We start from the raw sequence: 21,600 nt of genomic DNA on the forward strand, positions 1-21,600 counted from the left end.
CAATAGCTAAACTAAATAGACAGATGGATAGGCAGACACACAAATAGGTCAGATTCCTCTCTAGTGAGAATGAATGATCCCCAGAAAAGATCTCTGCGCTCCGGTATTTAGAGTCTTTTCATAATTATGATGAGTTTCCCCCCTAGTTGAAGGGAAGTTGACAGCTGACAAGTCAAACGTTCTCATTAGTGGGAGAGATTATTACATTTCTTTTCAATCAATATGCACTTAAGAATTTGATCAAAATTCTTAATGTTTTTTAAGGAAGAAAGTGTACCCCGAATGTGTACTGTAATAAGCTCTATCCTTTCTGTTGAGAGATCCGGATCCTAGTCACTTATGCAAATCTGCCAATAGACAATATACCAGCTTTGCATTCAGAAAACCTTGCTTTGATCTTACTGTTTTAGTTTCCATAAGTCAAGGTCACCTTACCAGAGACCTTATGTGGGTATTAGAAATATTTTATTGGAGTGATGACATTTTAATCTGCATCTCTTGCAGCAACTTCTCCAAAAGCGTCATGGGAAGCTGACATGTCACTGGGATCAGAAGACCCAGATTTGAGAACAGTCTGGCACTTATCAGACCCAAAGTGAATAAGTTTCTGAGCTGGTCCCACTGACTGCATAGAGTGAGGGTACTTAGGAATACTGTGGTGTAAATACAAGTTATTGTTCCACATGAATCAAAATGAAGGCCTGCTTCATCTTTCTACTGGTGCGGCCAAATCCACGGTGGAGTGGTACGTGCAGTGTCCTAGTGGTCCCCGACGGGCTGACGCTTGGTCTCAGTGCTAATCTGTCTCTTGAACATCTTTTGGGTCAGCATACAGTTGAGGCTGACCAGCCAGGAGCTGTCCTCCCTGGGCAATGACAAGTGCTGAGCATGGGTTTCCTCTTCTGCCACCGTGGCTGAGCAGTGATTAATGCCAAATTAGCACCATGTTCCGTGACCTTTTAGCATTCACTGCTGCTCTCCTTCACTTCACATAACTATTTGCAAATATTAGCTTCTCAGGTCATTTCTCCTCATCAGCAACTTTCACAGATGACAGGCAGGTTGTTAATCTGATTGGCATTCCACTTTCGTCCTTTGCCCCATCACAAAAGTGTCTGTACTCTGGCATTACCTCAGAAATCTGATAACCACCCCCAAAACCCCCACAATTTTACAGAGCTAGAAGAAGCCCTGGAGGGCGAACTTTGCACAGAGTCTGGGAAGACGAAGGTCTCCTGGCAGTTTCCAAGAGACCTCAGGACATCTGATAATCTGTTTCATATCCATGGAATCAGTATAAGTTTACAACATTACATTTGTTTTAATGAAGCTTTTTTTCTTCATTCATGTGAAACTTTCATTCAAAAATCACATACTGGAGCCAGAAAACAGAGCTGAGGTACATTAGTGTTGATGAGCCCAATCCTCTCTTTTCCTGTTGTTTTCTCCATGGGCCTCACCCATTGCCAGCCCAACAGGCTAGAACCTTCCATTTGCCAGACTTCTCTTCCGCTGCTCATAATAGTGGTGGGTCACGTCCCCATGAAGTACTAGATGAAACATTTTGCATTTGTAGTAATTTAAATTTATTTTTATTTCTAGTCTCCTCCATCTCCATCCTTTATTGAAATTCCTATTCTAGAAATGTTTGCTCAGTCTCCATTTTCCCTAAATAAACAGTAGCAAAGTGTACTGTGGGTAGTTTAATTTGATATTACATGTATTTTAGTAAAAAGGTGTCCTGTTTTTTTTCTCCCTTGTTACCAGGAATATGAGTGAAATTATTTATGGTTTGATACTCACAAAAAAGAGTCCGATTTAGGACATTTTTTTTCAGAAAAGGAAAAAGGATTTGAAAGTATGCTGATGGAGCTGAACACTTTGTTCATTGAAAACATTTCTTTCGGGGAATCTCATTTGGGCACTAATAGGAAAGCTGGGCACTTTCTAATATACATGGGCCTCACAGAGTTTCTGACATATGAAATATTTGTGAAATTGAACAGATTTGAAAATAGTGGGTAGACTAGGTAAGTCAATAAGCAAAGTCTTAAAGTGATATGAATAAATAAATCTGGCAAGCATTTTGGACAATACTCAGTTTGAAAGCCTCTTATCCACACAATAAACTAATCTCATCCTAAGTAAAGCTGTTAGTTCCTGGGCCTTCTAGTTGATTCACACACTTACACTTACACCACAGATTCACCCAGGAAACTAGCTATACTTGAACCTTGGTCCACAATCTGAAAAAGCCAGTGATAATGACCACACCCAAAGTTGGGATAGGGCAGTGAGAGACTGGGTGTCCTGTCAGAGTGGCTTAGCAAGAAGTTTCATTTATCATGTCCTGATCACATCTTCTACATTGAGGAGAGTTCCATGGACTGTTGTTTTCTCTGTCACAGGAGATGTTGGTACACCTGAAACCATGGCACCCATCATTGTGATTCCCCCAGGAAACAGCAGTGTGGTAGCTGGGTCCAGCGAGGTCACCTTGGAATGCATAGCCAATGCCAGGTATGCAGCTGGTTGTCCACTTGGGAATACTAACCCATAATACCTGCAACATCATGAAGTTACCCTTCGTGGAATGACACACCATGTGTGGTTTTACTCTTTTAGAAATGGTAGTCTTGTTTGTCTAGCTGGGCCGCACCACATAGGAGAAAATAAGTAACTACATTAAATGTACGTTGAATATAAAATTTCAATAGGAGGAGGTGGAAGAGAGGTGATAACTGTGAATGATAGTTACTCTGAACTAAGGAGAGAAGAGGTAAGACTTTTAATACAAAGGAAATAGTTAACTCCTCTCTAGTCCTAGGTGTTCTCGGCCTAGTTAGTAGTTGCTCCAGATTTGAGTTCCCATGATCACGCCTCCCATGTAGCTGTGTCCCCTAGTAGTATTTATTTTAAACATTCTTTTCCTGAGCAAATGGAATCATTAGCACTTATGGTCCATTGCTGCTGCAATTAGCTATCCCTGCTCAATAGCCCTTGAGGAGAATGTATCATTGATGCATGCCGTAAGGGAGTAGAGTTATATCTGGATTGATTTTTAAATGTCCATTGTTCAACCTGCCATGGTTCCTGGTAGAATTAGCTTTGTCAAGCTGTGCTGAATGCCTAAAATTATTATTATGGCCATCTTGATGATTCACAGTTTTTGTGTCTATACCCTTTGTTCTCACAGGCCTGTTGAGGAGCTGAGTGTGAGCTGGAAAAGAAATGGAGTGAGACTCACCAGTGGGCTTCACAGCTTTGGGAGACACCTCACCATCAACAATCCCACATCTTCAGACACCGGGGTGTATGTTTGTGAGGCGACACTAAGAGGAAGCACTTTTGAGCCTGCTAGGGCGAGAGCCTTCCTCTCTATCATAGGTAAGGCTCAAACTATCTCAGTCAGAGTCCCTCACTGACACATCCCTAGAAACAACACAGTGACACCTCTGTCTCACTGACTTTGTCTTCAACTCAGCAAATGGCAGTGTAGTTGAGTTCACATTCCAAATCCAGTCTAGTTTTCTTTTCCAAAAATACAGATTGATTCAATCCAAAGAATGGTGAATACTTCCAAGAAATGGTCTTCTGATTACTTCCAGTCAGAAACCTTGGGAAATAGGTGAAAACCTTGTTGTATATATATAAATCACATTCCTGTGTTGGCCTGGGTGCCTCTCAACTTTACCATAATTCTGACTTGATGTTATGATCAGCATTCAGAGATTGTTGTGTTTTTTTTTTAACCCAGAATAGAGAAAATATTAGATATTACCTTTTGTTAAATTAAAAAATGACAGCAGAGACGCTTCCTAGAGCATGAGCCAAGTGTCATCCTGAACTAGGAGATAAAACTAAGCACATTTGAGTTACAGTAAATGCTAGAAAATATCAGTGTTTAGGAAATGTACGTCGTGCAGTGGTTGAGGGACTCCGTAGTTTGTTTTTCAGATTATGATAAGATTATGTTAAACTGTAAGGCAAGTACAGTTGCTCCAAAATTGTGGTTTTTTTTAGCTCCTGTGACACTTTTATTCTTAAGTGGTTGTGATTACTATGTAGTGGCCTATCTAACAGAACAGACGCCACCGCAGATAAGAGAGTGTCTTAGAAGTGGGCCTCAGGAAGGAGAAACCCTGCTTAACTTCTTCTCTTCCAGAAGAAGGGGAATTAAAAACAGGAAAAAGTCAAATAAGCAGAAAGCCCTTTGGAGAGCCATTGCTCTTCAAATAACCTATTTTACTGTTTGCCACTTTGCAAACTAAGAAAAATAAAGTTTTTATCTTCCTATGAAATTATCAAGAGAATCAAGAAATATTGCATTAGAGGCAGTTTGCCTTGAGTATGTCACATTCCTTTAAATCATTAGGAAATGGCTTTGTGGCCTGAAAATGACTGCCAAATACATACCAGGCAAACCTGTCAGTCCCTCTGAAAGAGGTGTAAGAATTTTTAAAACTCACAGAAAGCAAGTCAGAGTCACAAATCCTTGCTGCATCTACACCAGGGGTCTCAGCTGGTTCTCTTGCTGCTTTTATCATCCCTGCGTTAGCTATCGATGTAAATACCACATCCCCATTCCCGTGAGGACTTTTTCATTAGTGTTGATCTATAGCTATGAGCACAGTACATTATAGATTGCACCAAAATTAAAATTTGTGATGTGTAAATCTCTAGTAGACAGGACTATATTGTGTTAAAACAGCTTAAGGTAATTTAAACCAGAGAAGAAATTTATCTCCCTGCAAACTAGGATGTTTGTTTCCATCATAATTCCTTTCAAAAATATTTAAATCTATCACGTGAACTTACATATTGCATTTACATCTAAATCCTGAAGCAGATCATTTTTATATTTGCTTGAGCTGCCATCCCTCTGTGTACCCACTTTTAAAGGTACATGAGCACACGTTGTTTCTTTGTGATGTTGATTTAAGTCACCTCGTCTTCATAAGAATTTGCTGTGACAGGTTTAGGATTTTGTGGTTGAGTCATCTTGGAAAAGCCTTGAAAAGGCTCTGTCAATTCAGAGTGATTTAGGAGATTATACCCCAAACCCAGTAATCATGGAAGGAGGGTCCTCAGGACGGTTACTGATTTCGCAGCGCTGTCACCGGCAGACTGTGCAGAGCCAGCGATGTGAACATTGCAGACGAAAGAGAGCAGGAGCATTTTGGCTTCCAATTACTTTTATTTCAGACTGATGAGACAAGACAGAGTAGTTGCACTGTTTACGCTGCCTGTCAGCCTCCCTGCTGTATTGCTTAATTTCCGAGGTGTGAGCAGGAGCACAGGGGTCTGGCTATGGCACCGGCCACCGCTGACTTCCTGCAGCAACCCACACCTGCAGAAGCAGCATCCTGGGCTGGGCCTTCCCGTCCTGCTCCTCCAACCTCCACTAAGGTTGCTGCTCTTTCTCCAATATTCTATTCCTAATCTATCCCTCCACTGCCCCTACAATAACCTCCTTGCTTCCCCCACACCACACACATGTACACACGGCACACTCTTGGGTGGCCCAGCATGTTCCTTCTTCCTGTTTCCATGGTCAGTGTGTATCTTTGTTCCTGTTGGCCTCTGACCACCGGAATCTGGGTGCCCACAGTGTGGAGTGGGCCAAGTGGGCCAAGTGCCCACTGTGTGGAGCAGTGTGCTCCACAGATCCAGTGAAACACAGTGGGTACATTCTCCATCCATCCATCCCAACAGATTGACTCTTATGCACATCCAAAGCAGTGCTGCCGGCACAGTGTCCTGCTCCGTGAGCATGCGTATCCTGCTCCCACGCACAAATTCCAACAAGGGTCCCTGTTGCAGAGAGCCCTCTCTCTATGTGTCAAATCTATCTTCATGTTTATACACAAATCATTTAGAAGTCCCAATGTCTCGATTATTGTTGAAATGCCAAAGTTCTTGTAACATCTCTTGGCTGGCACCTTCTTCTGTAGCTGCACTGAGGTTCTCAGAGCTGAGAGGGAGCTTCTCATCCCGATGTAAAACTCCATCTCTCTTCATTCTCCCTTCCCTCCCTTCTTCCTGCCTTTCTCCCTCTGGCTCCTTTCCTCTTCCCTTACCTCCTCCGCTTATTGCACAACATGTATTTATTGAGTCTGCAACGGAGGAGTGAGGTGGCAGCCACCCCAGGCATGGAGGATTTTTGTGTGGAAGACAATCCCTTCATGGGCAGTTACAGTTCAGCAGGAATGACCAAATACATGCAGCACTTGCAGGGGCCCAGGTTCTCCTGACAGGCAGTGGGTGAGGAGCTTCCACCAACAATTCAGGCAAATTCAAGTACAAGTATTACATTCAGAACAGGAGACACTCTAGCAACTGTGTTACCGACTAAGAATAACCTGTCTTGTAACTCCTTTGTGTTGTTTTAAGATACTCTGAAGATGTCTTTTTCTATGGTTTTTACATAAGACTGGTATTATATTCACATGTGACCTATAATAATTATGTTCTTTATTGATCTCCTATCACAGCTGGAGCTTATCTGCATGGCAGTGTATTACTGACTAAAGCTCAGAAAATAAAGCTAATACAGAACTGTTACTAAGATAAAAGGAAAAGTCATGTGAGGCAAATAGCAAATGCTATTTGGGTCATTTGCTTTTGAATGCAGGGTTGTTGGGCCAGTCCGGGAATACCAAGGCGGGGTAGGATTTCAGAGGGACAAGGGTGTGCTTGTCTGTGCACCCTCTCTTCCTCCAGGCTTCTCTCGCGTCTTCTGCCTTCACTGTTCATGCACCAGTCACTGATTGAGCACGTAGTATGTACAAGTCACTAAGCTAAAGTGTTAGCATGGGTAGAGAATGGAGGAGGATTTGCAAGGAAGAATCAGACACATTTCCTCCCCTAAAGGAGCTTAAGGATTTCAAGGTCTTTGCTACTACCCTTCATCTCTTCTTTCAGTAGATATTTTTAAGGGTGTTCTCTGAAATTATGCTAAAGTACTAAAAATACAGATGTAAGATACATTGTCTGAGACACTTCTAAAGATATGGGGGGCTGATCTATAGGTGGATCACACAAATATGGATCATTGGCACCAAAGTATGTGGGTAGAGGCCCTGTCTGAGGAAGTCGAGGGGTGGGGGGTTGCAAAAGAAGGGACTCAAGCTCTGAATTTCGATGCTTGAGTCCAAATTTGCCAAGAAGACAGAGTTGAGAAAATCATTCCATGCAAAGAAATGAGAAGGCATATAATGCCTTTGTGTTGCTGTTGTGGGAAACAGCTTAAAATAATATGCTATATGACATCATAGGTCTGAGGTCGGAAGTCTGAAAGGGCTCAACTAGTCTGTTTCCCATTCTCCCAAGATCATTCAAGGTTGTGATTGGGTTGAATTCTTATCTAGAAGGTCTGGGGGAGAATCCACTTTCTGGCTCAGTCAGCACGGCGTTTAGTTCATGTGGTGAGACTGCAATACTGGTGTTCTTTCTGGCTGTTGAGTGGAGGGGTCATTCTTAGGTTCTAGGAGCTACCTCCAGATCCCCCAAATTATAACCACCTTCACTAGTGAAGCCAGTAGTAGTAGGCCAAATTCTTCTCATGCTGTCAATCTCTCTGAACTCCCCTCCTGCCAGAAAAAGTTCTCTTCTTTTAAGGGTTTCTGTGCTAAGATTGGGCACATCTACCCCCAATCCAAGACAATATCTCCATTTAAAAATCCATAACCTTAATCATATCTGTGAAGTACCTCTTGCCTTGAAGCAGAGCATCTTCAGAAGATCCAATGACTAGGGTGGCGACATCTCTAGGGGCTGTTCTGCCTACTGCAATGGACAAAGGCACCAGGGTGTGAACCAAGATGGCAAGTCAAGGGCACACCTTGGGATCTGCTGCTCCTTAAGGAGACCATGGAGGGGAAAGGAAGGCAGAACAGGGAAAATCTTTGGGGCCTTTGGTAAGCCCTACTCAGGGCAGACTGTGCAACTTAGCCATGCCACCTCCTTCAGACATCAACCTACACCTTGTTACTCTGGCATTTTGGAGAGTGGGGTGCTTGATAGGGGCCCTCTTGGGGCTACTGAGTGTTATCCCCACTTCCAGTTCTGAGATGGGGGGACTGGAGCTCATGCTGCCTGAACCCTGGGCAGAGGGCCATCAGCATGCTGGCCTCTTGTTAACATCCAGCTTCATACAGCAATGAGAACATTTTCCTGATGTCTTCATCATGTTTTAAAAGAGATAAGAGTGTTAGTTTCAACCTGAGTTTTATTGACCACAGGTTGGTAAATTTTGTAAAACTTAGTGTGTGCCTGTGCTGGCAGTGAAACCTTTTAGAAAGAGTTGTTGCTGATTTGCTAAGACATGCACTTGCCCCTTGAGGATTAAGCGGTGATGAAGTCTGCACAGGAGCACTGTGACGAGAGCTCTCTCCCCACTGTCCAACCCATGGTATCATCTAGGTTGACATGCTTGATATTTCCCTCCAGTTTTTTTCCTTCAAGTGACTATGTGTAAAAGTAGCTGGAGATCAAGAGAAAACACTTCCAAGCATCTGCTGAGTTCAGGTCCTATAAAAGGTGAGCAGTGGGAGAAATAATAGCATGTTCTGATGAGGAAGGAGCTGTGTGGGCCTGTCAGGGCTTCAGCATCCCTGCTCCACTCACTCAGCCACCTGGAAGACTTTCAGGAACAAGGCAAGAGCATCAATAAATGAACAAATTCTCTGCCCATGCCATTCCCAGCCTTCGCAGCTTTCAGCTCCTAAAATGTCCCTTGGCATTGGCTCCAGTGAGAGCACTTGGCAGTACTGGCAAGCTGCTCTTCCAGACCATGCCCAAAGAGCCTAGAGACTGCCCTTGGCACAGAATATTGAGTAAAGTGAGTGTGCCAAGCCCCTGTGGGAACTGGCTGGCCTGGGAGGCTGGCAGTGCTCTGAGGAGTGGCTTTGGCTGGGCCTCAAGGTCCCTGAGGCACCCCAGCCATAAAGCCAAGCCTTTGCTCCAGCCAGCCTCAGGTACCCCTTGTCTCTGAACCCCAGACTAGGGCCCTCCCTAGCACTTAGGGGGAGCCAAATGAGGAAGCCACCACTCAGACATTGGGCCATTTTGCCTGGCAGCATCTGCAGTCAGTACACAGAGAATTGTCTGGCCCTGTAGATGTTGACTATTTGTATGTATGGATTTTTTACTATCAAAGTATAACTGCTTTTGGATGAATCTCAAGGAAATTATTCTGAGTGAAAAAAGCCAGTTCCAAAGATTACATACTATGTGATTTCATATATAAAACATTCTTGAAACCGCAGTGTTAGGGAGATGGAGAGCAGAAGATTGGTTGCCAGAGGTTAGGAATGGGATGCTGGGGTGGACGTGGTTACAATAGGGCAGCAATGAGGGGTCCTTGTCAGAGACCTGCTCTGTGGTGGTGCAGGCACATATCTGCACAGCTGGTGACACTGCATCGAGCTCAGTGGCACAGGCAAGCACACAGGAGCATGAGCAAAAGGACAGGAATAAGATAGGTTGATCGTGTTAGATTGACTGTTTCAATGTCAGAATCTTAATTGTTCTATAGTTTTGTAAGACATTATCTTTGGAGTCAACTGAGCAAAGAATGCATTATTTCTTAAAATTGCATGAGATTCTACAACTAATTCAAAGTAGGATATGTAATTTAAGAAAGGAAAGCTGTAATTGGTCACAGGCAAATGTTGATGTTTTAACTTTTTCCCCCTCCCGTCCTCTGAACTGGTCAGAATGGTAGATATTGATTCCAGCCATCGCTGATGAATACAGGGCATGACCCACACATGGGAACAGCTACTGCATAGTTAGAATATAAATACTGCAGCTATCATTATTATTGATGAATGAGACATGATTGGTGTGAATATGAGTGTGCAATAAAAACCAGCTTGGAAAAGATTGACTCTAAATCTGTGCAGTATTTCTTTAGACCTGGGTCTATACACATGCAAAACTAAGTCGAGTCTTCTGCCTCCACCTAGTGAAGGTGCAGCCTTAGCAGAGGAGGTAATTCAGGCAGATTGTTCCCGCTTGAGTGATCCAGGTAATTGCAGAATTGATACCTAACTGCCTCCATTGAGAAACCAGTCTGTTCTCCTTGATCATTTCTTTGAAATGCTAAGTTCTTACTCTATTTTTCTTCCTTTAGCTCCACCCCATTTTAGATACAGTCAATATAGGAGGCATGCCAAGCTATATTATTCACATTCAACACAAGTACAATGAAAATAAACCATTCTGGAAGACAGTGCCCAGAAATTAATTATCACGCAGAAAGTGAATACAACAGCCTTTTGTTATCATGATAATAAAATCACTACCACCTAAATACTGGATGAACTTGGCCATGCCACTGTTGAATTTCTGCTGAATAAACTGAGAAAAATATTGCACGTATTTCTCCAAGGAAATTCATTGTTTAATACAACCCCTATTTTTTTTGTGTTGAATAACGAGTAGAATATCTAGAGATAGGAAGTGGCTAAGAGTCTCTTTTGTTGGTAAAGATAGATGAGGGGCCCTTCCTCCGTTTTCTCTTAGCTATTAGTTTACATTCTATTGAAGTATTAAATCTATATTTTGGAGGAGAAGAACTGCTAAGATTTTAAAAAATATGTTAATAGGCTGCTCCGTTCTCTGATGCAGGCTGGGTGCCTCGCCGTGCCACTTTATTTGACATGCTTCATGAGGTGGTGTTTAGTTTAGATACTGAAGCAAACTAGCCTATAAAATACTGTGCTGTAAATATAAACCTTTATGAACCTCTTGGGATAGTCCTTCTAAAATGTGAATTAAGATATTCCATGATTCAAGCCCATAAACTGAAAAGTAGCCATCGCCCTAAGTAGTAATTTGCTTTCTGAAACCTTCAAATATAAATTGCCTTTGGCCTCTGCTCTGTGAATCCTGAGTTTGTGTGTATGATGGTAACTAATGAAGTTTTTAAAAATAGTTTCTAAAAGGAACGCAAACTATATCAGACTATTAGGGTCCTCTGGAAATACTCTTCTTTTGCTTAGGGGTTATTATGTGTTTTCTTATTTAAAGAGCCGCCGTATTTTACTGCTGAACCTGAGAATCGGATTTTAGTTGAAGTAGAGGAAACCGTGGACATCGTGTGCCGAGCTATGGGTAAGTGTGGGAGGCGGTCAAACAGGCAGCCATGAGCTGGGGGAACAGGCACAGCATTTTTCGGGCAGGGTCATCTTTGCTGAATGAATGGAGTACAACTGTCATTGGCCATGTGACCTTGACAAAGGTATTTGACCTTACTTAGCTTTCACATCTTCATCTTCAAAGCAAGGATAGTAATATTTACCCCAGAGAGCAGTAAGGAAGTCTGACCCCCCACCTCTGTCCCAACAAAGGTTCTCGACCACCTTCAGCTGCACTGAGAGCATGACCAAACCCCCACCCCATCCATCCCCATCCCCATCCCCAGGGCTCAGGGCTGGAGCTTCATACTCTCATCCATGGGGGGCAGGGACTAGTGACCAAGTCAGCTCCTAGGAAGACCAATTGTTTTAAATATTTGAATAGGAAATATTCCTGTTTTTCTGCCTGTTCAGCTTTGGGTGGACTTTTCCTTTGTTATTCAGATAATGCCAACCTTGGGCCCCAGGCCTTGATTACTAGCTGTCCACTTTCACCATTTCATGCCCAGCAGCACAAGTAATTATACCAAATGCCTTAACAGAGACAGGCTTTTTAAAGCAATTTCATTAACAAAAGCTATGTGAGTGCTCTGAAGATTGTCAAGAAATGAAAGGAGCTTTTCTTTTATGTTAATACCTGTCCATCTCAAGGGTGGGCATTTTCTTCTGAGTGTGGAGGGTAAAGTTTACTAACAATTTAGCTCATCTTCAAAACAGCTCCATGAGAGATGTTATTATCTCACTGCACATATGTGGGGAAAATAAAATCTTAGAAAGCAAGGTAAAATAAGGTGATCAAGGCTCAGAGCAGGAAGGTGTAAAGAGATCTTGCTGGTGAAGGCCTGGCCCAGTGTCAGGTACATAGGAGCTGCTCCTTAGCTACAGGGCAGGTAACCCCACCACAGGTATGTGATTAATGGAGATAAGAGATTGCAAACCCAAATCCATCAGCTGCCAAAGCCAGTGCTTTGAGCAGGACACCTGTCTTGTCCCAAGAGAGGTCCTGGGACTTAGAGCAAAGGCCATCTATTTATAGGCATGTCATGTCATTTTTCATTTCTGAAAATAAGTGGTGGTCTTGCCCGGTACCATGTTAATGGTAAATACAGAGGCCAGCGTCTGACCACAGCCCCATCCTCACATGTCCTGTATGTAACAGCCTCCCCTGCCTCAAGGATCTGTTCCACCAGGAGTTCTGGTTCTCAGCTCCCGGTGAGTCCCCATGGCCTCTGTTTACAGATCTGCCTGTTCCTGGTCTCTTTGCTGACTCTGCTACCTCAACCGCAGGGGAGCAGGGGAAAAGGGGCTGAGAACCATAATATGAATTTTAAATAGAAATATTTTCCTTACCATGGTTGCATTGTTCTCTGTCTTATATAAACACCAGCTTTTTAAGGCCAACAATTCTCTGAAAGTGAAGCTATAAAATATTTAAAGTTCCCCATACAATTGCAATCCCCCCATTCTGACCCCAATCCCTAAAAAAATAAATAAATAAATAAATAAATAAATAAATAAATAAATAAATAATAAAAAAAAATATTTAAAGTGCTTATATTTTAGAAAGGAGAGTCTACATACTGCGTGGGATAAGACTTCTGTTTATGACATTAAACTGCCCCAAAATAGAAATATTCCTAGTTCCCTATCTCCTAACAATTATTTTTCAATAAGTGACAATCTTAAACTCTCCTTTGACAAGAGAATGTTCCTTTTTGCATGATTTCCATTGGGTAAACTGCTTGTTAAGTATAGACTTATAAATATATATTGAACAGATCTTTCAACATTGCATTGCCATCATATAATTTACTGCTTTCTTTTAATTTTGACAATGAAACTATAGCAGCATGTGAAGTGGTTATTCTTTATGAAAGCTACATCATGTAATTGCTATTATGAGATTTTACATGAATTGGTTATGCTTTTACCTTGAAATGGATTTTTTTTAATTTCCTGACTTAATGAAAAGTGACAGGAAACATAATTAAGGCAAAGAACAGAATCTGAGAATACATTATGTTGAAATATTTCATGACATTAATTTTATTTATTAAAGAAAACGTCGTATACCTACATAGCATCCTAAATCAAGGGATTTAGTTGAACTTTTCACCATGAACCATGTCAGGATGGGTTTTATTTAAATCCATTTTGCATTTGGAGAAACAGAGGTACATACTGAACCATCTGAGATCTGGAAATAAGCATATTTCACCTGTATCCACAACCAGCAGACTTGTACCCACTGTGAGTTGGGACTTGATTGCCCTGAGTGTTTTGGTCTGGTTCTCTGCACAGCCCCTCAGGTATGCCGAGCATGCCCTTCTTGGGTGAGCTCGACCCTTCCTGCTTCAGAAAGGGTCATCAGGAAGTGCCAAGAAGCCAGTCTTCCCCCACTGCTAGTCACCCAAGCCCCTGGAGAGCCACCAGTGGAAGGAGTCTGATGGTTCCTGCTTGGAGCTCACTTCATGCAGGAGGCCACGTGTGTGTGTGTGTGCAGGGGGGTGTGCTGGGTAAAGAGGAGGCAGCCACTCATCTCCTGGCTTACCTGCACTGACCACAGCCATCAGGGGGAAGAGCAGCAGAAATCCCCATGCTCTCAGGGAGGAAGTTCCCTGTCATTGTCAGTCCAGGCTCTTCCTTGTGAGCTGCAAACACCCAACCCTCAATCTCCTTCAGGCCTCCAGACTGTGGGCAGCTGAAGTGCCCTTGACTGCAGCCTCATTTTCACTGCAGTGTTTAGATGAGGACGGGGCCATTCGGAGTGACTGTCGAATATCTCACCTTAGTCAAACCTTTCAGTCCTAGCACTCAAACTCTCAACTGTGCTCCCTTGGCTTACTCTGCTCTTGGGGTATAAAATGGAGCCATCCTACAGCCCCTCCTTCTCCTCTGTTGTGCTCACATTTGTCTTAGGGGCCAAGACAATTTATCCCTTATCTACAATTTAATATCTCTTATGTCTCCTCAACTTTTCACCAAATACATCTTGTGTGGTTGTTCCTTAACCTAATCAATTGCCCCTCCAAACAGTAGACAGCCACTTAGACCAGCGATCGCCACTCCTTAAGTAGAGGGCTTTAAAGATGGCACACGTTTCTGTTGTTGTAGTAATTAATAGGGATACTCTCCATTGAGCACCAACCACGTGCCAGCTCTGAGAGCTTTATCTATATTGATGTGATTAATATTCACCACAACCTTCTGAGGCCACGATGGTCTCTCGCTTTCCACAAGTGAGGAAACAGACAAGGAGAGATTGTATTCTGCCTAAGATGGCACCATCATCAACTGGGATATGACTAAGTGCTGTACTCTCTCCACCCGTGTGACCTTCCCTGAGCCCCCAGTGGCAGAATCAGGCCCTGCAGAGCAGCAGAGACTGTCATCCCCAGCCCTGGCTCACGGTACAGCACAGTCGAAAGTGCACGGTCTAGGTAAGAGTGAAAAGCTGTGCAGCTCAGGGGAGCCCAGCGGATTGTATCTGGGTCTGAGTTCATTCCTGTTAATGCCTCTCTGCCGATCTCTCATCTAAAGTGAGAAAATACTTTGGGGGAGGAGGTAAAGGACTAATAGATGATAACATGCTTATTACAACTCAAACGTTTTAGTCTTTGAAATGTTTTGCCTATAGTAAGAATTCCTTATAATAAGGAATTCTTAAAATTTAATTTTTAATGCCCATCTATTTCCATTCCTGCACAGGGGTCCCTCTTCCTATCCTCCGATGGTACAAGGATGCCGTGTCCATCAGCAAGCTCCAGAATCCTCGGTACAAAGTGCTCCCCAGTGGAGTCCTGCGCATCCAGAAGCTGAGTCCAGGGGACTCTGGAATCTTCCAGTGTTTTGCCAGTAATGAAGGAGGGGAGATCCAGACCTACACCTACCTGGATGTCACCAGTGAGTACTGCCCATCAGCAGAACCAGACCTCTAGGGCTTCCCAACCTTGGCCCCATGTGACACTGAGAAGGTGGTCACCTCCATTCAACCTTTGAGGTCAATGGTAAATGGAAACCGTGCTGTGCCCATTTGTAGGTATAGGGGAAGCTCTGCTGGAGCCTGTGAGCAGCAAATACAGACAGTTAGTTGCCTCCCATCCCTCGTGCCCTCCCTGTTCTTATGAAAGCCTTGATTTTTCAGCACTTAAGTTCTCCTCTTTGCTGAAGGGAAGTAGAAAAAAATCCCCCATTTTTCTGGACAGAACTGGAAGGAATGTTGCATGAATAGCTCACTCCTAATCTTTTTCTTTTGCTCTTTTCACCATTTTTAAAATATTCATTCTCTGTTTTAGTTTTATTGAACAATGATGGTTCTTTTGTGAGTTTCTTTTATTATTCCATTAACAGAAATACTTTGGCACTTTGTCTTTGAAAAATAAAATAAAGGTAAAGGTTTTCAAGTATCTGCGGGTTTTCTTTTTAATCTCCCATAGTTGTAATATTGTTCTTTTAAAACAAAGTAGAATTTCATGATTATGGAATTACACCTTCATGCTTGCCCTTTGGAAACAAAATGCTTATATCCTCAGGTATGAAAGCCATTTGAGAAAGCAAATCAATGCCGGCATGTACATAGCCAGTAGCTCTTGCCAGCCAGAACTTACAAAGACACTGGAGGAATATTTAGAGATACATGCATATATGTTGGTGATCTAGGGATGACTTCTGTGAACCTTGCGCAGGGTCAAATTTATCTTCAGGTTAGAATTCTGCATAGGAAGCCAGTGTTGTGTTAAGCAGTGGAAATAATATTGGTTACTAAAGTAGAAACTGAGTTTTAGTTAGTTAGAATTACTCCATGCCTAACTTAAAATTGTGGGCCAGAGTGGTCTGGGGAAGGGACTGGCAAAACTTCTGTCAAAGGCCACCTAGGAATTATTTTTGGCTTTGAGGAATGTGGTCTCTCACACCTACTTACCTTTGATGCAAGCAGAATGAAAGCTGCCTCAGAAAATAGGCAAACAGGGCCTCCCTGGTGGCGCAGCAGGTTGAACGCAGCGCTATGAAGCTGTCCGCAGCTTCTGCAGTGTGGGTTCGATTCCCAGCCGGCCAGGGAGAGACCCACATGGAGCGGCAGACCTCTCCTGTCTTGCCCGCTGCTCCCCTCAGCGGGCCTGTTCTGCTCAGTCAGTCTGCCTGTTCTGCTCCCGACTCTGTCTCTGGTGAATCCTCTCACCCTCCCATGCCTCTGACCTGTACCCCAGCTCTTGTATAAATAAATAAATCTTTGAAAAAGAAAAAAGAAAAAGAAAATAGGCAATCAAGTGGGTTTCACTACATTCTAGTAAAACTTTATTTCAAAAGAAGTGACAGGTTGCATTTGGTCTATGGCTTGTAGTTTGCTGGCCCTTGCTTTAGGGAGAAACTTTGGGCACCTTATGTAATTTCTCTCAACCCCAGTTTTCTTGCCAAAATGCAACCAACCTAACCCAGTTCACAGGGGTTTTATGAGGATCATAGCGACAATATAAATGACAGTGCAGTGCTCATTAAACTGGCTACCATGACAACCAGAGAAACAAATAAAGTAATGATTATGATAATGCTACACTGACCTTTTTGCAAAATGGTTATTTTTTTAAAAAAATTTAAAACATCTTTAATGAAAGGAAAATACAGCATGTGAAGCAGTCAATATTTATTCATTCATTTGATAAATGTTTATTGAGCATCTGTGTCAGACATGCTGGGTCCCTGAGGTTTTGGTTTCTGTGCTTCTAAGAGAAAGATAGTAAAGGAGAAGATGCTTCCGCTAGTGATGAGGCCTGGGAAGACCAGAGAACAGGGAAGGCCCCTTCAGGCATGCTTAGAAAGGGGTTCTCAGATGTACTGGAGCTGAGACTTGAACTATGACAGAGGGGCCTGTCATGTGAAATCTTGGGGGCCATGCATATCATGGAGCATGGGGGGTGCCTTGCAGGGACAAGCTAGGCTATGTGTGTATGCAGGGAGAAGAAAGTAGGTGAGGAGGGAGTCTTGGATGAGCAAGGGGGTAGGAGATAGGATGGAGGGATACACAGCAGCCAGCCGATCAAAGAGCCATGGGAGAAGCATATGGCGTCGTTTATGGCTATGGAATGTACTTTGAGGGTAAGAGCAGAAGTTTGGGGATCAGTTAAGGTGAGTCAGTAGTGCAAGCAGTGTGTTGACGTGATCAGCCCTATGAGATGCTTGGAGGAAGAAGCAACAGGACTCTGATCTGTAGGAATCCCCATCCAGTGAAGGGAGAGTCAGGCAGCTGTGCCTTCATCTCCTTTAGTCTTCTCACTTCTGCTGGGGACATCAGCCCCAGGCTCATCAGATGCTCTCACATGGGCTTGGGAGCTACAGGTCACTGATGTGCGGGGTCTTCTGTTTCATCATTAGCAAAGCAGGGCAGTCAAAAGAGCCCTCACTGAAACCAGCCTGAGCTACTCCTGCCTTCCTTTTGTCTGATTCAGGGCTGTTAGAGGTTAGAGGCCTCCATTAATATGAAGAACCCCACAACACTTCAGGCCTACAACATTTCCCAGGAGTTCCCTGCTGAAGTCCTTGAAATCTGGTTTTTTTAACTTGGAGAATGGATCTTGGAAAGAAACTACCATCATTTGGGTGATCCTTAGTATTCAAAAATCAGCTTTTTTCCTCCTTAATGTAGCAACTTTTTTGATTTATCTAAATAAATCCTCTTTTTATATCCATCTAAAGCTGTTCTTCCCGGGTCCCTGCACTCTCCCACTGTGTATTTGTTACATCAAGAGACTGTATGCTTTTTAGGTTGTAAACAAAGATGGACAATTCCTGGAAGACAAACAATGACAGGTTATTGTCACTTCTAAAATGTTTTCATTGTTTATCACTGCGGTGTCTCTGAGATTAGCCCTATAAACTTCCACATAGACCACTTCACCATACCAGTCTGAGCGTTTTTGTGGAACAACACTCTGAATATGTCCCTGTTTAACTCTCTGCTCAGATGTTGCACCAACCTTCACTCAGCTTCCAGTGGACACCACAGTTACAGATGGGATGACAGCTGTGTTAAGGTGTGAGGTGTCTGGGGCTCCCAAACCTGCCATCACATGGAAGAGAGGTAGGCCTGCCGCCCACAGTGGTACAAACAACATAGAACATGAACCCACCAGGCTGAGGCGTGTGTCTCATTGTTCTCATTTTTGTTCACTCAGTAAAAGACTAAATAACCAGGTACTCGGTATCTGCAAGGTGCTAGATGCCTTACTGGGATGGTGAGACAGCAGACTTCTGCCTTCAGGAAGCTTACGGGCCTAGAAAAGGAAACAGACATGTTAATACATTGTGTAAATATCACTTTCATCTGTCTCAGCCCTTTAGAAAAGTACCTCAGGCCTGCTGAGGATCCTTAAAATACGAGGTATTGAATTTAGAGCAGTTCTGCTAGGACTCAGTTTCCCCATTTGTGAAATGAACTTCTACCCTGATAATATTCAACATTTAAGACTCACATACCCTTTTTGTTTGTGGCCATTTTTTTATGAAAGCAAGTTGCTTCTAGCACAGGACCATTTTCATTCTCTCCAGTTTGACATGTGTGAAGCTCTACATTCCACTTCTATTTCAGTTCCCATGAAGAATAGTGCCACTCAGACTGTCTTCATGACACCCAGGCCACAGGTGGCACATATTTCACTAAGCGAGCAGTGCACACAGCCCCTCCTTTACACATCATGTCAAACCTGTCAGTTCATAGAGGTTAACTGGTCACGCATGGTGGACTATGGGCGGGTGAAACTTCCAAACTTACATCTGGTTCATGTTCCCAGAAAGCCACGTGATGGTTCTCAACTCTCAGAAGTGCAATTCCTGCCCTCAGAACATAGCTTAGAAACACGAGGCTCTGGGACACTGACAATTAACGAGAAAAGGGGATTTATTTTATTTATTTTCTTTTTAGATTTAAAATGTATATGACTTTCTATAGAAACTTTTCAAACCCAGAGGAATAGCAATAAAGATAAGTCACTCCACACAAATGATCACCACAAATCATAATTTGTTTAACCAACAACTTTCTCAATGTTGGACAATTGCGATATTCTCAGTTTCTGTTATTCTAAATGATGTAAAAGAAAATTGGTTTGGTAACTTTTATGCATAAAACTTCCGCTTTACTCGATTATTTCCTCATATTACTTTCTTGGTTGTGGCTTTTTAACATCATCTTCTTTCATTTCAAGAGACAGGGCTCTAACATTCCGTTGTCTTCTGCTGTTCTTCAGGAAACCACATTTTGGCCAGCGGCTCCGTACGGATTCCTAGGTTCATGCTCCTGGAGTCTGGGGGTCTGCAGATAGCCCCTGTCTTTGTCCAGGATGCTGGCAACTACACCTGCTATGCAGCCAACACAGAGGGCTCCCTGAAGGCGTCTGCAGCGCTCACTGTGTGGAGTAAGGACAGCATCCAAGAGGAACCTTCTATTAATCCGGCTTTAATCACCGTGTCATCTGCACTTAGGGGGTGTCCATATGCCCTGGGACTCTCTAATATAATCAAAAGAGAATGATTATCTTTACAACTAATTTATAGAAATCTATTGAGTAATTAATTTTTCAGCTTCTAAAAGAATAATTAGATAATGTATTCAAAGATTCAATTTGGGACAATTCAGGAGAGATAAAAGATTGACTTTTTAAAGTCAGTAGAGTAGGGCTATTATCTCAAATTAATTCAAATAGCAAAACAAATAGGTTGGTTAATTTTATAAGCATTATAAAAGAAAACTGAAACAAGAATTAAAATCCTGGAGAAAGCATGTTCTTTCTCTAGGATAAATGTAATTATCATTACAACCAACAAAAATATGTTTAGTATATTAAAAATGTTTCCTATGTATTAAAAGTGAATGAAAAGACCTTTATTATTTTTATACCTTTGGTTTATTCTTATTTTACCTACAATTCAAGTTTATGAAAAGTTAGCATAAATTGTTTTCTGGAGCACCAAGTATTTCTGCCCTCCCTTCTTGTAACTTCACTCACCATCTGTTTTTCGTCTCTGCTACATCCCTCTATATATTATATTGAAAATCATTGTACATGAGCAAAAGACAATGCTTACTTATAGATCTTCATAAAACTGTGAGGAGAGAAAGTTTCAACTTTTTCAAGGGGATAATTTGTTAAAAATACCACCTTTGAAGAAAAACAAAATTATTATGCTTTAGTATGTTGGCTTTTTTCTATGATGTTATTGGTGTCCACTTTGATAACTGACCCTTTCTAACTTACTAGGGGTTCTGAAAAATACCATAAGTTTAAAAGGAATGAATCCAAATTCCCCCCAATATTGTCAAGTACTAAATAAGAGGTTTTGTTCCATTTGGTGGTATTGGTGATCGACTCTGTCAGCCACTTCTGATTCATCATGTGTGAACTAACCATTCACTTAAAAGCTTATATCTCAATCTCTATAGGTCAGTCACCAGAAAATGTTGTAGATCTGCTAAGATTCAAAGTCGTAGCAACACTAGGGTGGTTGGTACAACCGCTGTGTGGCCTGCAGAACATGTTCCTGTACACTGTTCCCTACTTTATTCTCTGCAACAGTGACCAACATCCCCCTTACACAGACAAGTACACTGAAGCTCAGAGGCATAGCAAGTAGTGAGGAAGGCCCCTGAACTGAGTGACTCCAAGATTTGGGGCTCTGTTGGTGCCAGAGCAGCATTCACCTCAGAGGTGTGCAGTGTGAGAACACAGGTTGCGGCTGGTATAGGCAAAACCACTAAGCACCAGGCAACTCCTTACCAGCTCCAAGGTATGGAATGAGTAACTGGGTTTCTGAGCTTCAGTCTTCATTCCTGAAAAGTGGGAGTAATAATTGCACAACCTTACAAGATTGAATTTGAAAAGTCCTAAGTGCTAGACATTAGGAGTTACCAAACTGATGATTTTCTTGGGAAAGAATCAAGATTTTTACTTAAGCGAGAAGAACCTAATAGGTATTTGCATATGACCTTCCATTCTCATTTTATTCCAGAGCATTTACAGGTCCAGAGTTGACCTGGGAGGTGCAGGGAGGCCCAACTTCCCTGGCTATAATTTGGAGGGCTCCTTCAAGTCCCTGAACTGTTCTGAGTGCTCCATTTACACTCGTTTTGCCAAGATGAAACTTGGACATTTTTATGTGAGATGACCAACACGTTACCCTCCATGGGAGGAAATTTTCACACATACAGTTTTATCTGAGTTGTGACTTGTGTTTTTTCAGATCGAACATCCATTGTCGACCCTCCCGAGGACCTGGTCGTGATTAAGGGAACCACCGCCACGCTACGCTGCACAGCCACTCATGACCCCCGGATTTCTCTCCGGTCAGCTAAGTCAATTAGCGTTTGTGGTTCATTACTATTCTGTGAGCTTAGGAAGTGAAGTTGAGATGAGAAGGGAGAATTTTTGGAACTTTGATTTCAGCCACAGATGCCTGATTACAGCAT

At 42.6% G+C, this 21,600-nt stretch overlaps 1 protein-coding gene across 3 annotated transcripts in view; it reads left to right on the forward strand.

Annotated features, from left to right (window-relative positions):
• Positions 1 to 21,600, forward strand: part of SDK1 (sidekick cell adhesion molecule 1) — a 714,488-nt gene that overhangs the window by 496,911 nt on the left and 195,977 nt on the right. For all 3 annotated transcript variants that reach the window (XR_008551224.1, XM_054693671.1, XM_054693672.1), the window contains exons 6-12: positions 2,409 to 2,520; positions 3,197 to 3,387; positions 11,038 to 11,121; positions 14,853 to 15,047; positions 18,103 to 18,219; positions 19,385 to 19,552; positions 21,375 to 21,477. Coding sequence is in view for 2 of the 3 variants with exons in the window: in XM_054693671.1 (XP_054549646.1) it covers positions 2,409 to 2,520; positions 3,197 to 3,387; positions 11,038 to 11,121; positions 14,853 to 15,047; positions 18,103 to 18,219; positions 19,385 to 19,552; positions 21,375 to 21,477 (970 nt within the window). In the remaining variant the exon portion in view is untranslated. The remainder of the gene's footprint in view (positions 1 to 2,408; positions 2,521 to 3,196; positions 3,388 to 11,037; positions 11,122 to 14,852; positions 15,048 to 18,102; positions 18,220 to 19,384; positions 19,553 to 21,374; positions 21,478 to 21,600) is intronic.

Source organism: Talpa occidentalis, unplaced genomic scaffold (assembly GCF_014898055.3).
Source record: "Talpa occidentalis isolate TD23 unplaced genomic scaffold, MPIMG_talOcc4v2.1 talOcc4.12, whole genome shotgun sequence".
Taxonomy (NCBI): domain Eukaryota; kingdom Metazoa; phylum Chordata; class Mammalia; order Eulipotyphla; family Talpidae; genus Talpa; species Talpa occidentalis.